Here is a 16882-nt window from a genome sequence, read left to right as displayed (position 1 = left end):
TCATTTTATCCCTCCCATCCTTTGTGCTATTGTTGAAGTTTAATTTCTATGTATGTTATAAACATCATAATACATTTTTCAGCTTCTTCCCTCTGTTTCAATTTAGATAGTTTCTATTGCCATGTTTTCAAGTTCACTCATCTTCTGTATGTCTAATCTGCTGTTAATCCCATCCAGTGAAATTTTTGTTTTAGATATTATATTTTCATCATTTGATATTCCTTTTGTTCTTTTTTACATCTTCCATTTCTTTCCTCATATGTTCATAATTTCCTTCAATTTCTTAGGAATATTTAAAATAGATGTTTTAAAATTCTTATTGTGAATTCCATGATCTCTCTCACTCCTGGGTCTGCTTCTGTTGACTGTATTTTCTCCTAGTTATGGGTCATGCTTTCCTGCTTCTTTGCATATTCAGAATTTTTTTGTGTGTGATGCTGATATTATGAATATTGTATTGTTGAATGTCTAGATTTTGTTGTTCTCATTTAAAGACTATTTGACTTTATTCTCCAGGTAGTTAAGTTACTTGTAGATCAGCTTGATTTTTTTTTTAACTTTGTTTTTAAGCTTCATGAGGGCAGGTCTAAAGCAGCCTTTACTCTGGAGCTAGCTCAGCCCTATTGCTATGGCATGAGCCTTCTGGCATCTCTGCTGAGTGCCCCAGGCGTTCAACAAGGACTCTTCACTATGGCTGTTTGGAACTCGAATATCTCCCAGCCTTGAATGAGATCTGGGAAGTGTTCAACTGATAAGCTCCCTGATGGTTGTTCTTTCTTTGTTCCTTGACCAGCTGTGGAATCTCACCCTATCCAGCCACAGACTCCAGGGGGACCCCTATGTGCTGTCTGAAGCATCTGAAGTGCTCTCTCTTTGCAGTTTTCTCGCCTCTGGTACGCTGCCCTTCCAGCTACCTCAGCTTTCCTGAACTCACTTTTTCTCTTCAGCTCAGTGAAATGGCTGTGTTCTGCCTGGGTAACCTCCTGCACTGTGGTCTAGTAAACACCTAAAGGCGGATGCCCAGGCCATCATAGGACTCCCCTCCTCGGTCTCCCTTCTCTCAGGGATCACAGTCCTGCACTGTCTATTCTCCAGTGTCTGAAAATGCTTATTTCATATATTTTGTCTGGTTTTCTAGTTGTTTACAGTGGGAGTTAGGAAAGATCCCTTTGAGATCTCTCTGGGATGGTGTGCCAGTGGCCTGCACTGGTTATGTACTCCCTCAAGATACTTTTACAAAACTGGACTTAGGAATAATAAAAGTGGACAGAAAGTTGATAGGATCATTCTGATCTGCTTTTTAGAGAATCTCAGAGTGAAGACCCACCAACCAGCACCAAGTGGAATTTTGCAGCAGGAATTATTATTGTCCATCAACTGATGACTGGATAAATAAAATGTGGTACATCCCTACAGTGGAATACTATTCAGTAATAAAAAGGAATGAGCTACTGATACATGCTATAGTGTGAATGAATCTTGAAAACATTGTGTTAAGTCAAAGAAACCAGTCACAAAAGACCATACGTTGTATGGTTCCATTTATATGAACTGTCCAGAATAGATGAATTTATAGAAACAAAATGTACATCAGTGGTTGCTTAGGGTAGGGGCAGGGCATGGAGAGTAACTGCTAATGGATACAAAGTTCCTTTTGGGGAGATTGAAATGTTCCAAAATTAGATTGTGGTGATGATTGACCAACCTTATGAGTATACTAAAAACCATTGAATTGTATACTTTAAATGGGTAGAGTGTATGGTATATGAATTATATCTCAATAAAACTGTTGTTTTTTTTTTAAAAAAAAAAAAAAGAAGAAGAAGAATTTTTAGCCATTTTCTCCTGCATAAAGGTAACGAAGGAATGGGAAGGAGCCATGGTATAGTAGAAAGGAGGTCTCAGTTATTATATTGGTGCATGAACATGTCACAAGTAGTGTTCTATCTGGGACTGAAAATGTGACCACAGAAGAGTTTACATAGTTCATTGGGGAGGACAAATGTGGGATGTTAATCTTAAAATTCATTTGCTCTTTCTGGATTACTTTATTTATAAGAGGATTCTTGTGGTTTTGGCATGAGCCCCTCCTTCTAGTTTTCTCTCCTGCCCGGATCCTTGTCAGCAGTGAGCACAATGTTGAGTGGCTAGCAGGCAGTGCCACGTGGCCTCTGAAAGTTGTGACTTCCCCTTTATGTCCTCTTTGTCCCTGTTCAGATCCACCAGAACGAGGGTGGTATGTGGTTAAATCCTAGCCAAGGACGAAAAAGTAGGCAAACCCTTTTATTGACTTTTCTGTTGTCAAAGATAAAGATGGTTCTTTGTTCCTCTTAAGTGAATCATTTTACCTTCATTAAAAGCTGTGAGTTTTCTGTGAAAGAAAAATGCATCATCCATTTGCAGACTTTTTCCAGGGATTTTCAACAATATGCCTCTAGGTGTAAACGTAAGTTGGGACCCTGAGCTTTGGTTAAAATACTCATAACTAACATATATTGAGTTCTTAATGTATGCCCTTCCTGTTCTAAGTGCTTTCAAGTATTATCAACACCTCATTGATGGATTTTTCTTTCATTATATAGGGAATGTGAAAAGACTGCATTTCTTTTTTCCAAGATTCTGTTTTTAAGTAATTTAGGTAGCTTTTCCCTTTAGATTTTATGACATTAATGTAGCAACTCAGTAACTCGGCATCACGGCTGGACCTGGCCCACAGTCAGCCAGTGCTTCTCATGCCTGTGCTGTCTGTGTTGATGAGGACAATGCTCTCATCAGGTGTGGTATGTGTGGTTTTTCTCTAGGATCATCCATGAAGATGGCTTCTCCGGAGAAGACGTGAAACAGTACAAGCCTGTTGTCTACAGCAACACCATCCAGTCCCTGGCAGCCATCGTCCGGGCCATGGACACTTTGGGCATCGAATATGGTGATAAGGAGAGAAAGGTAGGCCCCTGAGTCCATAAGCACAGCAACAAGAGGTTCTGTCTGTGTTACCCCACTGCCTCCTCTTTATAGTGCTGGGCTGCCTTAAATGAACGAGAAGAGACTCTGCTATGTATGAAAGATATATGGTGGCACAGTCACCAACCTAAGCCATTGCATCCACACCCCTGGCAAACTCACAGCAAACTCACCAACTTTGCAAGTTGCAAGGGCTACAAAACTCCCGGATTTATTTTGCAGATGAGGAAGAGTTGGTGACAGGTTTAAATTGGGGCTGCCACAACACTGTCTAAGCACCTGTCCTTGGGCGATTAACTGGAACAGAAAAAAAATACGTATTAAACAAAACAAGCCTTGCCTGGCCACCATCTCCCCTCCTTAGAAGAACTTGCCTTGCCTTGCTGTGAAGTGGGGAAGGCCATTTGAATTGACTATCTTTCCTCTTTTATACCAAGGGCTGTTTTCTTCCTCCCCCGGGGAAGTATGAGGACCTACAGGGCTCTCCTTCCTGTAGAAAGTCGGTGTTCTAGAACAGGGACTGTTTGGGGGTAATGTTTCCAGGCTTCTATTAAGTGGTGAGTGGAATAAGTACTATATAAAAACCTCTAATTTGCAAACATTTGTATTAACTGTTAAGACTGAACTATATACAGCTACACTGGCAAGGCTAAATAAAAGGAGGGAGGGAGGGAGGGAGAGAGGGAGAGGAGAAAATAGCCTCAGAATTCTATCCAGAAGCAGCTCTTTGTCCCTGTTCGGGACTGAATCTCAGTGATCCTCCCTCTGGGACCTGGAGATTGGAGAAGCAGGCAGAGGACAGGTAGAGCCTCCAAGCACCTGGGCTCTGCATCTGAGCCTCTGGATGCTGAGCATTCATCTCTGATTGCTATGTGATTTGATTGTACATTATACATACATCCTGTCTTTGCTAAAAATCATCTTCGTCACAGAGGAAAACTGTCCTGTTGTCTCTGTGTCTGATAAATCATCTATGACAGGCAGCTTTAAATGTAAAATTTAATATATTATGCACAAAATCCTAATTCCATGGGGCAGAGTCATCCAGCCCAGGCACTGATTCCTCCAGGTACTGGGGAATTGGGTGACTGAGGGTGTGTCCGAGGCCAGCCCGAGGTGGAGAAACTGGGCACTAGCAGGGGCACCTGGGCCCATCTGCTGCTCCTCCTGGAGGCTAAGTTGGGAAGTTGATTCTGCAAAGGAAGCACTTCTCCCTGGAAGACTGACTTTGGGTTTGGTCACAGAGCCAGGGCCTGTGGAAAGAGGGAATGAGGGAGTGGATGGGTCCATGCACTGCAGGTTTATGATGTGCGAGGCTTTGAGCTAGGTGCTGTGGATACAGGGATGAGCACAGCAGGGAATGGTGTCTGGTTTCAGAGAACACCTATTCAGATCATTAGCCCAGATGTGTACAGTGCTTCGTTCTTCTTAATAGCAATAGTAGGAATGAAAACAGCAACCATTTGTTGAGCACCTACTGGCTGCCAGGCACATACTAAACACTTTATATATACTGACTCATTTTATTTAACTTATTTTATTACAGCCCAGAGCAGGGAGTACCTCATCTTATCTTCAGTCATGGTACAAGCCACAGACCTCTGGTCTCTCTCTCTCCCTTTGGCTAAGTGGGGAGCATGGTGTCTGAATCTCAGCCAGAGGGCAGACACAGTGCAAAAGGCACACCCCCTACACACACACACACACACACACACACACACACACACTGTGTGAGATCTTCCAGGAGCAAATGTATTCATCTCCCAGCCAGCTCTTCCTGAAAATCTCCTATACTGATTATAACCCAGAAAAGTCAGTGTGGCTTTGGAATACTTTTCTCCTTCCATTTTGGAAAACATTCATTGTTCCCATGGGATTTTTTTTTCCATTTTATTATCCTGAATGGAGAGATGATTGCTTGGGAATCGCTAGGACTATGATACGTTAAGGACTGTACTGCAGGCCCCTGGGAAACAGGGTCCCTTCTCTGGCTATTTCCCCTCCGTGGAATTTCCCAGTCAAGTAGTCAGCCTTTAAGTAGGAAGGAGGGGAAGGTTCCAATGGAAGGAGGGACTGAGAGCTAAGCGGGACTCCCTGGAGAGTCCACTGGACACAGTCGAGTCCAAGCCCAGTTTCGTTCTGGCAGGTGGCACCATGGCCAGCACCTGGCCCATCCCTAGGGCAACACAGATTAGTCTGGTGTGACACTCAGGCACCCCCTTCCTGTATTCTTATACCTGTGAGGAACAGGAAAGGAGTGAACCCAAGACCCAGGCCACAGCAAGCCAGAGAGCTGGAAAAGGCATTCCTGGGAGTGGGCTGGTGTGGATTCGCAGCCTGTGGAGCTGGGCAGAAGAGAGTGGAAGCCACCACTTCTGTCCTCTCGATGAGGAAACATACCAGGCCTGAAAGGGCTGCAGTATCTGCTGGTGTGGGGGCAGCTCAGAGCCAAGATCCTTCCCTTTCCATGTTCTCATGGAGCTTCCTATCTAGCAGTATAGGCAGCAAACAAGCCCACAAGTAGGTGACTGCATAATGTCAGATAACGCTAAGGGCTGCAAGGAAAACAAAATAAGGTGATGTGAGAGCCTGATCTGGTGATGGGAGGAGCAGATAACTTCAGAGTGGGAGGACGAGGGGACAGAAAGTTCCAGACAAGCACTCAGGCCCTGAGGGAGGAATGAGCCTGGCGCAGAGGAATATAAAGCTCTGTTCAGCTGGAGCTACCTGCAGCCAGGCAGCTGCTGATGTCCAGATGCCCTGAGCCCAGAGCTGGGTCCCCACATTCTTCTGTCTCTCGGGTCCCCAGCCACACTCCACCTAGGGGATCCGCCATTTGGATGCTGGGGAAACCACCTTATGCTGCAGAAGTCCAGATCCATGTTTTGGTCTCAACAGAAGAGACCTCCTTCCCTCTGGTGTTTTCTTCACCTCTGCTACCCACCACCAGTCATCAGGGGGTGTCTGGAGGAAGACAGCCCCACTCCCACCACCTGCCAGGGCCAGCCAGCCTTGCACTCTCCACACAGAAAAGCACCTAAGAGCTTCCTGCTGTAACTCAGTGTCAGCCCCTAGAACAGGTAGGTGTCACTGACTTCCCCTGGCAGTGGACTCACCGCCTGTCCTGGCCCCCAGGGAAAGAGGACTGGCTGGTTTTTCCCTCAGCCTCTCTGGTGTGGAATCACTTGGAGCCCCGCCACTGTGTGTGATCCTGAACCTGAAAGAACCTCCGCGCAGAGCAAACAGCGGGGACCTCCTTACATTCTTCTGTGGTTTCCACACCCCAGGCCCCAGCCTCAGACTACAGACCCCTCCCAGGGACCCCATGCACTCTCACACCTCCGGGCCTTCGCTGGTGTGTGCTCTCTGCCTCTAGTACACTCCTCTTCTCTTCCCCTCTTCCCCGTGGAACTGCCCTACTCAGTAAGGGCCCACTAAGCTTCATCTTGTCCATGAAGCCTCCTTACCTTTTCCTCCCCTGAGGAAGAAACTCAGCTCAGCGCTTTCTCCATGAAGCTCTTGTCTCACACACTAGCATGAAGATCAATTGTTTATGCATCTTTCTGTAGAGAAGTGGGCCCTCAGGTGTAGTCAGAGTCCTTTGAGCAGCTCATAAAAGCTGTGAGCCTTCCCTCCAGAACAGGGGACACAGCACACATCTAGGAGATTCTGCATTCAATTTCAGGGGGGCCTGGCCCACCAACGGAGCCCAGCCTAAGAACCCCTTCATCATTGAAGGTCTTCTGATCAGGGCCTATGTCATTTATCTTTGGATCACCTCCTCACTCCAGTAGACAACATAGTGCTCAGCACTTAGTAGGTCTTCAAGACCCATCCTATTAATGGAATGACATTTCTAACTTTCCCAGTGTTCACAGAAAAAAAGTAGAAGTGCCTGTAACTTTATCACTACATGAAAAGCTGTTGATTGAGAACCTGCCTTGTGTAGGGCTGGTGCTAAGCCCTATGTGAAGATTCCAAGGCATGTGAGTTGGAGCCTTTAAGGAGCTGGTCCTCTTCTTGGGAAGATGGAGCTCACAGGCAGAGTGAGCACAGCCCTTGCACATGGTGGGCAGGAAGAGCTGCTTAGTGGGAGTGAAGCTGGAACTGTCCCTGAGGCACAGGTACAGTTTGACAGGTGCAGGTGTAGGTGAGCAAAGGCCCTTGAAGCCAGGAAAAAACATGGTAGAAACAGTGGTTGGTAATGAGGGAAAGGAGAGTTAACTGGCAGAAGAGGCCAGTGGCCAGAACAGAGGACTGGGGTCAGAGCAAGGTGTGGGAAAACTGGAAGGTCCAGTTAGGTCCAGATTTGGTGGGCCCTGGAAGGTAGGCCAAGGAGTTTGAATTTTATCCTGTTAGCAATAGGCAGCCATGGAGAGATTTTGAGCTGGGATGGGATGAAAGTGAGATTTTAGGAAATTATGATGATGGCATGTGCAGAGTGGACAGGGCGGGGAGGGGGATGGCAGGGGGAGACTAAAGATGGGGAGGCAGGTAAAGAAACTCCAGCAACAGACCACGAATAAGGTGTGAGGGGCTAGGTGAGGGGTCGGAAAGGCAGCAGAGTGATGCATAGCAACAAAGGAAATACAGGGGCCTGGTGATTAATTGACTGTTGAAAAAGGATGGGCACAAGGGGGAACCTCAGCCAGAAAGCCAGGAGGCTGGGTGGGATCGGACCACAGTGGGTGTGTCCCCTTCCAAACCTAGGGAGTTTCCAGGTGGGGGAGGTCTGCACATATCAGATGGATAGATTCAGAGAACTGAAGCTCTGGGAATTACTGACTCCAGGATAATAACGGCTTTCCATTTTTATGTTTCAGAGCCTTTATTGGAAAAGGATGGGCCTGTTATTTGTCCTGTTATTTAATAAATTTTCCTTAATGCCTAAATTATTTAATACTAACAACTACCTGTGCAGTGGGTGCTGTTGTTGTCCTCGTTTTATAGGTTAAAAAAAAAATGAGGCATGGAGAGGCTAAGTGACTTGCCCAGCGTCATGCAATACAAATTATATATGTATATAGTGTAGACACGGAAGCCTAATAAGACTAGAACCTGTGTGGCCCGGGTCCAGAGCAGAGTCCCATTTAGATAGACACAGTATGATCAGGCAAAACAAATCATTTAAAGAATCCCATCCTTTATCTGGAGTCTCTCTAAGAACATGCAAAGGGACCAGAGACAGCTCCCCCTGCTGTTCTCAAACATCCTCTCCTGCCTCCCACGTCTGTCCCACCCCACTCCCTTGAGCTGCCTTACTCCCCCGGGTTCTCCAGAGACCCTCTTCTCCACCCCAGCGAGCAAGGCTGGTCCTCTTTCCCCTTCTCTCTCTTCCACCAAAGGGGTTCCGGCTCTGCCGCTCCTTCACTCCTCCCTTTTTCTTCGTCTCCCTTTCCCCTCCCCTTCTATCTCCCTTCTCCCTGCCCTCCCCCCCCTCCCTTCTTCCCTTTCCCTGTGTCCTCCTCCCTCCTTCTCAGTCATCTTTTCATCCTCCCCTTCCCTCTCTTCCTCCCTCCCTCCTCACCCCAACTCATTATTTTGTAAATTATCTTCACCTTCTGAGCCAAGCTCTCCCCCTTCTCCTTCCTCTAGCCTTAGCCCAGGGCCTACATCTGCATCACAGAAGCAGAGGGCCTTGTTCTGGCTGAGCTGGCCTAAACTCTGACACTGGAAGAAAGGGTTGAGGAGAAACTGAACAATTACAGGATTAGAAGGTTCACTTGGACCAGTGGGGGGATGGGGAAAGCCTTTGAACAGGCCTATGTTAATACAGTTCTTCATACACACACGTCTATATATAAACATATGTAAAATGTACATGTGTATATGTGTACATCCTTGCATATGTAAAATACATTGTAAACAGATGGACTGGTAGCAGTCATGCATTGAACTTGTATGAGACTTTATTCAGTTGAAAATACTCCAGTTTTCATTTTCTCACTATTTGTGCCTATACCTGTTTCTCTCAACTATAAACTCCTTAAGGGCAGAGTATAGATCCTATTCCTCTAGCACAATGCCCGACACAGGTAGTATTGGATACTAAGTTTAAACCCCAATTGTACACCAGCTATATGGCCCTGGGTAAATTATGTAACTTCTCTAAGCCTCAGTGTTTTGGACTGTAAAATAGTAATGATCCTGATACCTCCCTCGTTCATATCTGCTGTGAGAGTAAATGAGATAATGCCTGTAGCGTGCATAGGATAGTGCCTGTCACATAGCAACTTCTCAACTTGTGTTGGCAATTATTCTCATTATTTGTCTACAATCGTTGTTTTTGATAAAGTATTGATGAATTCTACTCAAAGCAATCTAGTGAGGAATGGGCAAGGTTTTATCTGCAGTTTTCAGGTTAGAAACAGAAGCACAAAGTTCTTAACTGGCCACCCAAGATCATGTTACCAAGCCTGGGTCTACTCAAGCTGTGCTATAAAGCCAAACACCAACACTGAAGTTTACAAGACAAAAGACTGCGTTTATCTGCAGGGGGCTGAGTAAGGAGGCAGCTCATGCTTAATGCCTCACTTCCTCAATGGCCCTACAAGCAAGGGCTTTTAAAGGCAAGGGTACATTTTAGGAAAGCAGAAGCTACAGGCAAAACCGTAAACCTATACATGGAGGTTATACATTGGTTTGGCCCAAAAAAGCAGCATGTCTTGTGGGGTGGGCTTTGAGGTCATAGGTAGATCCAGAGATTCTGTGATTTGCAGTTGGTTAAGGGGCGAGCTTTTGTCTAAAACCTTGGGGACAGCCAAAATGAATGTTAAGGTCTGGCCTGTAGGTGTGTCTCTCTCCAGGCCCCTCAGGAAGAAATTTAGAAGAAAGATGGGTGGTCAGCGTTCCGTCCTTAGTTCCCGCTCTTCTGAGGTCTACTTGACTGCAATGGGCATTTTCTATCTGGTGGGGGTCCAGGTTTCTGAAAAACAACTCGGGGACATATGTTAAGATGTTATCTTTAGTTTCCATAGGGAACCAAACATCTTGTGGCTCTAACTTACTTGGGTGGCTATTATTTTAAGCTATTACAACCTCCTTGCTTCTCAAGTTGCTCATTTACTTCTCAAGGCTAGCTAGGTGCCTGGAATTCGCCTTGAAGAGACTCAAGATTTTTCTCTGTTTCCATGCTTTTTTGGGGTGTAGGGGGCAGCGTGCCCCTAACAGGGGGCTCCCTGCTCTCTCAGTCACCTACCTAAACAGGATGAAAGATGGGTGCCAGCTGGGATTGCCGCCCATGCTCTTGTTCCACCAGGGGCCTTCACTGGAGCTGTATCCCCTAGAGATAATGGTAGCTCTTTGGGAGGCAGAATCAGATTTCACACTTAGTTTTCAGAATGTCATTGGATCTCCTCTGGTAGAAGAAATCTTGACATTTAAGTCACACAGTGGAGTTCAGGACACTATGTTTTTTAATAATCATGGAAATATTGTGGTGCCACCTCTACAATGCAGTGCGGTTCACCTTGTGGTTTGCATGAATTCTGAAACAGATAAAAACAAGGATGCTATCTGGCCTGTGTCTCCCTGAGTCCCCTTGGGCTTAGAGATAACTTTAGTGGTAGTTGATAGATCTGATGGCGGCTGGAGGGTGTAACAGATGAAGGCTTCATACTCCCACAGCCCAAACATGAGGCCAGGAAGAGGATGTAGATGCGCCCCATGCTGGGTGCTGAGGCTGTCCACCTACAGCAGCCCCAGACCCTGCCCTGACCCTTCGCCAGCCAGGTGAATAGAGCTTGAAACTGCTCCATTCAAGCCCATCTCATTCTGCTGCTCCATTTTGCAGATGGAACATAGGTTTCATCTGGTCCAAACAGGAAAGAGACTTACCCCGGGGAATATGTGGCAGATCCAGGACTAGAGCATTCAGCTTCCTGCATCACTGCTCAGTCCTCTTTCCATCTGAGCAGGCTGCTTCCAGTTACCCAGCCCATTTGGGGACTCATTTTCTTTCATTCAGTTGGTCAATCAATCATTCCATAAATACTTATCACTCAATTTCTTATTACTTACAAATGCTTACCTCCTGGGGAAGTGCACAAGATGGCAGGGGTGGGTACAAAGATGCAAAGATCAAGAGGCTCCCAGTCTTGGGCAGAGATGCCAGCCCCAGAATGAGAAGGTAAATGCCTTGGTTTCCAGGACTTCTCCCAGCTCTGAAATTCTAGCTCTCCAGGGCTTAGTGTGGCATCAGCACTGCTCCCTGATCCAAGGCTGGATCGGGCTGTGAGCTCCTGGTTTGAAGGAAAGCATCCACCATCTAAGCCCTGCCACAAGGAGCCTGAGACCTGGCTACTGGTACTTTGGCCCAGTGTGGCAGCATCAGTGGCTTTCCCTCACCCTTGTCTGAAAGGAAGAACCAACTCAGAGGAACTGCAGTTTTCAATATGGGAAAGGAAGAGGGACTAAAGTGTCAGATTTTTGAAATGTCTGTTAGCTGCTCCTCCCTCTTAGAGTCTTAGGTTTCCTTAGCTAAAAGTGGTGCCCTCCCCCCAAGCCCCTCTCAGCTGCCCCCCAGCAGCACACTCTACTTCATGGTTGTCTTACCCTTGGGGCCAGACAGCAGGTCTGGAAGAACAGGTCAGTCTTGTTCATCATGCCCACTGCTAGCAGGGGTCAGTGAATCCTGTGCCTCAGTGATTCCATTCATCCAACGGGTGTGCTTCCGGGTCAAGTGCTGGCCTGTTACTAGGGATACACATGCCTGAACAGATGTGTCCAGGGAGGAAAGGATGAAAGATGCAGAATACGCTTCTTTCTATGCCATCCTGATCCCTCCACAGCGTTTGCCATGCGTGCTTCCATTCATGCATTCCCACAGTGGTCGCTCAGCCTGGAGCAGGCACTCAGCCTCCAGGGCTCCAGCACGTTGGGCCCTGCAGAGGCCCCAGCCAGCACCTAGCCTTCATCTGGCCTGGCCTCCCTTCTCTTCCATGGCTTGCAGAGTTGAGTGGATGCTCAAGGCTGGCTACCATCAGTCTCTACGTGTTCATTGCCTGTAGAAAAGGGCATGGAATTTTAAAAAGAAAATTTAATTGAAAGACTTCAGCAAACAGTAAACGAAAACTGCAGGCGGTGATGCCTTGCACTTGTGTGCTCTTTCCCTCTCTCTCACACTCCACCCCCACCCCCCACCGCCACTGTAAGCCCTAATTACTCTGCTCTGATGATGGGAAAATGTTATAACCATGTAAATAAATATTCCTCGGCATCAGGACTGAAGTGGTCCCCACCAATCTTAGATGTCTAGGAGCCACCCCATTGCAGCCCCTCTTCTACCCCCATCCCACCCCACCTGGCAGCTATGCAGGGGTAACTGACAGCCTCCCCTCTGGAGAGGGGTCATTGTGTGTGCATCCTTTGGGCTTGTGGTACCTGTTTCAAGGTGGCAAACCAGCTGCCAAGCAGACCTCAGCCTTAAGAGCCATAGGCAACAGCAGAGAGGGGCCTGTCTGGCCAGCGCCCTGTAATTTGAGACTCCTGGAATATTGAAAATTGAAGAATTCCCATCCAGGTGTGGTGGCTCATGCCTGTAGTCCCAGCACTTTGGGAGGCCAAGGCGGGCGGATCACCTGAGGTCGGGAGTTCGAGACCAGCCTGAGCAACGTGGAGAAACCCCGTCTCTACTTAAAATACAAAATTAGCCAGGCGTGGTGGCACGTGCCTATAATCCCAGCTACTAGTGAGGCTGAGGCAGGAGAATCGCTTGAACCTGGGAAGCGGAGGTTGTGGTGAGCCAAGATCACGCCATTGCACTCCAGCCTGGGCAACAAGAGTGAAACTCCGTCTCAAAAAAAAAAAAAAAACAAAGTCACAAAATTGTGCTGTATTCTAAATGCATCTACTTAACAAATCAGTACTCTGGGCCTACCACAAATACAGTGAGATATAATTGTGCTCCCTAAAAAAATAATTACAGGATTTATACAAGTATTAATTGACATTGCAGTGCTGGCCATGTGGTCCTGTAATGGGACACAAGTCAGAGCCCTGTGCTGAGCACTGTAGCTTTCACTGTGAGAGGTCTCTCTTCCAACTATGTCTGGGACCTCATTTGATCCAAGCCCCAGAATTGAGCCCTTTGTTGATGTATAGTCCCTTTCTGGCCACCAGATATACCATGGAGGAACCTGGGAAACCAGTAAGGTAGATTTTAGTTTGCTGAAGGAAGAGGCGCCAGGGACTGAGAAGGGGTTAGGTTTGTGGCCGCAGCGCCACGTGGGGAAGGCTGTGAGTCACAGGTAGGGTGGGGACAGCCAAGGTGGTATCTGCCCCTGCCCTGCTGGGAGTGTAGGGGGGTCACAGTCCTACACATGTGAGATGGAGATGGCTTCCCTAGGAAAACCAGAGCCACTTTCCATCCTCCCACTACACATACCTGCACACACGCTCATCTGCTTTTGCTTTACTCAGCTCCGTTCCCTCTTCTTTCTTTGCCGGGCAACCAACAGTGGTCTTATGTCACTGCTGAAGACCCCACTCTGAGTAAGTTAGGACACTTTGGTTGCAAGTGATGGAAGACACAGTCACACTGGCAAACTGGCTTATTCAAACAAAACAAAACACAAAACAGCCGCAGGCCCAGAGAGTCAGAAATTCAGACACACCTGTGGGGAGTAGGGGCTTGATCAGCAGCTCAGGGGATGTCCCTGGCTTCCCCCGTCTCTCCACTCTGCCCCCCTCTATGGTTTTCACCCTCGACTCCATAGCATCACTCCTGCACCAAGCAGGAAAATGGCTCCAGCAACTAGGTCATCACTCGTAACCTTGTGTGCATCCTGGGACATCACCAAGCACAAGGTGCATCTGAGCAGCCACCAAGTCCTGCAAGTCTCTCTCTCTCTGTCTCTATTCTCTCTCTCTCTCTCTCTCTCTCTCTCTCTCTGTGTGTGTGTGTGTGTGTGTGTGTGTCTCATTGCCCTTCCTTGACTCAATCACCATGACCAAGGGGGCTGAGGGGTTCCTGGGACAAAATAAATCCCCCAGAGGAAAACCGGAAGCTCCTGAAAAAGGTAATAGAATCGAAGGAAATGGATTCTGGGGAGGCTACCAGCCACCCACAGATCTCTCCTTCTCATTGGGGCTGCCAGCTGTGCTGCCCCGTGCAGGAGATGACTCATGTCGTAGGGTGGAGGGCCGGCCAGGCTGAGTCCAGTGCAGCAGGACCATGAGATGGCTGAGCTCGGAAGCAAGCCAGCACTGCTGCTCCCATGGCAGCCTCCCCCCCAGGGTCCTGTGTGGCAGGACACATGGGTGCACAGCCCCAGCCCACCACTCACCAATGGTCTTGCCTTTCCACTGTGGCCACAGCAGGGGGCCAGGGAAGAGTGGGAGGTGAAGAGGGGAGATGGGCCAGTAGCAGAAGAGGCCTCCACTAGAAGTCAAGTCCCTAGGAGCCTGCCCCAGCCAGCAACAGCCTTAGAGCTAGTCAACACCTCGCTTCAGAGCTGGGGAGGCACCACCCCAGAGGGCTGCCCAGGGAGGCAAGGCAGGCAGCAGGAGTCAGAGATGTGACTTTGAATCCAGGCCCTGCCCTCCACCAGCCAATGGACTTAGCACTAGTCACCTGGCTCACTGACCCTCAGATTCCTCATCTGAAAACTGGAGATCATAATAATACCTACTCACAGGGTTGTTGTGACTGAAAGAAATGATGCATGTTAACAGCTAAGCAAGGTGCCTGGCACCAAGTAACTGTTCAGTGAACAGTTACTGCCATTTCCCTCCTCTTGTCCATACCTCACTGCCTGTTAGTGAAGGGCCAGGACAGGAACCTGGGTGTGACAGTTGTTTCACAACCAGAGCGAAGGGTCAGTGTCAAGGCCTCTTTGCTACTGCCATTTCCCTCCTCTTGTCCATACCTCACTGCCTGTTAGTGAAGGGCCAGGACAGGAACCTGGGTGTGACAGTTGTTTCACAACCAGAGCAAAGGGTCAGTGTCAAGGCCTCTTTGCTACTACAGGTCAAACAGGTGGTGTCATCCCCTCCCAGGATCACCTGTCCCTTCTGATTCCAGGCTGGAAGATGGTATGCCTCAGTGCCTGCCCTCTTGCTGGCTTTGTAGGAATAGAGCTGAAGAGGGCTGCTTCTGACTCGGGGCCCAGCATGGCCTGAGAGAGAAACCCAAAGAAATAGAGACAAGGAGAGAGCAGAAGAGATCACAGAAAGGGAGGAGAGTGGCAGACACTATGTGACTGGGAAACACTGAAATAGTGCTGCATAGACCGTGCACCAGTGTCCAGTGTCAGCAGTGCACTCAGCATAGTACCTGCGCAGAGTAAATGCTCCTGAAACAGCTGCTGCTCTGTTCCTTTTCATTAGGGCTGCTTATGGCTCTGTGAATGTCATTCCACAGCCCCTCCAGCCAGACATGTCTTCTTTCTCCCCTGGATGCCCTCAGCACCTGACTCTCTCATTCGTTCACTGGTTTATTTACTTAAGAAATATGGACGTGGCCTTCTCTGTGCCAACAGCGTGCTGAGTGCTGTGTGCACCATGGTGAACTGACGCAAGCAGGTGTGCTGCTGCCCAGAGCTCAGCTGGCGAGCAGGTGGACAGCCTCAGTGATTCCAGAGAGCAGAGTGTCCTGACAGCGGGCCTGCCCTAGCCTGTGCTGAGGACAGGGTATCTGACAAAGAGCTGAAGGGACTGGCACCGTTGGGGCAAATAAGATGGGGAGGTGGGGAGGAAGAACATTTTAGGCCGGTGAAACAGCCTTTGCAGAGGCTCTGAGGCAGGGGAGTCCCATCCCACTGTAAGGGTCTGAGAGAAGGCCAGTGTGGCTGGAGCCCAGAGGTCGGTGGGGACAATGACAGGAGATGAGGTGGAAGAAAGAGGCAGGGGCTGGCTCTTTCGAGTGAGAAGAGCTTCCAGGCCATGGAAGGAATTTTGGCTTTGTTCCTGGCTCAGCAGGAAGCCACCGCAGGTTTTAAGCAAGGCCCAGACATGGCTTCCCTTAGGAGAGGCTTGCAGTGGCCATGGGGAGAAGGAAGAGATGGGCATCAAGAATGGCAGCAGGGAGAGGGCCTGAGAGGCTCCTGCAGGCATCCAGGGGTGGTCCAGAGAAAGAGCTGGGCATTGCTCTGGGTCTCCGTCATCCACCCAACATGGAGCCCCTGTGGCATGGCACAGAGCATGCCATACCCTGCAGGTGTCTGTTGAGTGGGTAGAGAGAGGTCTACCGCCCTTAAGCAACACAGGTGGGCCACCAGACCCAGAGCATAACAGCAGCCCTGGCCTCCCTGCACCAGGAGTCCTGGGAGAAATCATCTCCAGACTCTATACATCCAGAGAGCGGCCACTTCCTTCCCGCAGCCCCTGACCACAGCCCTTTCTGGGTGTTCTGACCTCTACTCCCTCCACCCCCACTCCAGCACTAGTTTCCTCATCTGTACAATAGGGATCAAGTATATATTTATGATGGTAAAGTAACCCTGAATGGGGCACCCTTGCAATACACTGCACTTCACCAAACACAGCATGAATGTTTCGCTACCACTGGCATCCACAGACCCTTCCTGGCCCAGACGGTGAGCTCGCATCACCCAGGCCAGAGCTCTCCTTCCTTCCTACCGAGCCAGCCCAGGAGGAGCTTATTGAGGAGATGTGGATTGGGGGCACATGTGGACTGGGCGCATTAGCACCAACAGACTCCCCTCCCCCAGTATCTCTGGTCTGAGGTCCCAGGGCACAGTCCTGAAGTAGCTCCCTGTCGAATTAGGTCCAGCTTTCCCTGCTCTGTGGGGGCCCTCCCCCTTCTTTCCCAGCTTTCTATCCCCCTTCCTTCTTCCTGCTATACTTGTCATGGCAACCCTACTCCCTGCCTGGTGCCTAGACCAACTGGTTCCCCTGATGATTACTGTCCAAGGAGAGGAAGGGCAGCTCTCCAGGCCCAGGCTGGCTCCCTGGGCACAGT

General features: G+C 48.7%; 1 protein-coding gene across 2 annotated transcripts in view; it reads left to right on the top strand.

Annotated features, from left to right (window-relative positions):
* The window catches only part of GNAO1 (guanine nucleotide binding protein (G protein), alpha activating activity polypeptide O), a 166821-nt gene that overhangs the window by 77837 nt on the left and 72102 nt on the right, over window positions 1–16882 (top strand). For both annotated transcript variants that reach the window (XM_011961021.1, XM_011961020.1), the window contains exon 3: window positions 2802–2943. In XM_011961021.1, coding sequence (XP_011816411.1) covers window positions 2802–2943 — 142 coding nt within the window. The remainder of the gene's footprint in view (window positions 1–2801; window positions 2944–16882) is intronic.

The sequence above is a fragment of the Colobus angolensis genome, unplaced genomic scaffold, assembly GCF_000951035.1.
Source record: "Colobus angolensis palliatus isolate OR3802 unplaced genomic scaffold, Cang.pa_1.0 Scaffold531, whole genome shotgun sequence".
NCBI lineage: Eukaryota > Metazoa > Chordata > Mammalia > Primates > Cercopithecidae > Colobus > Colobus angolensis.
The sequence above is the reverse complement of the archived record's forward strand: the minus strand, read 5'-3'. Positions and strand labels throughout refer to the sequence as shown.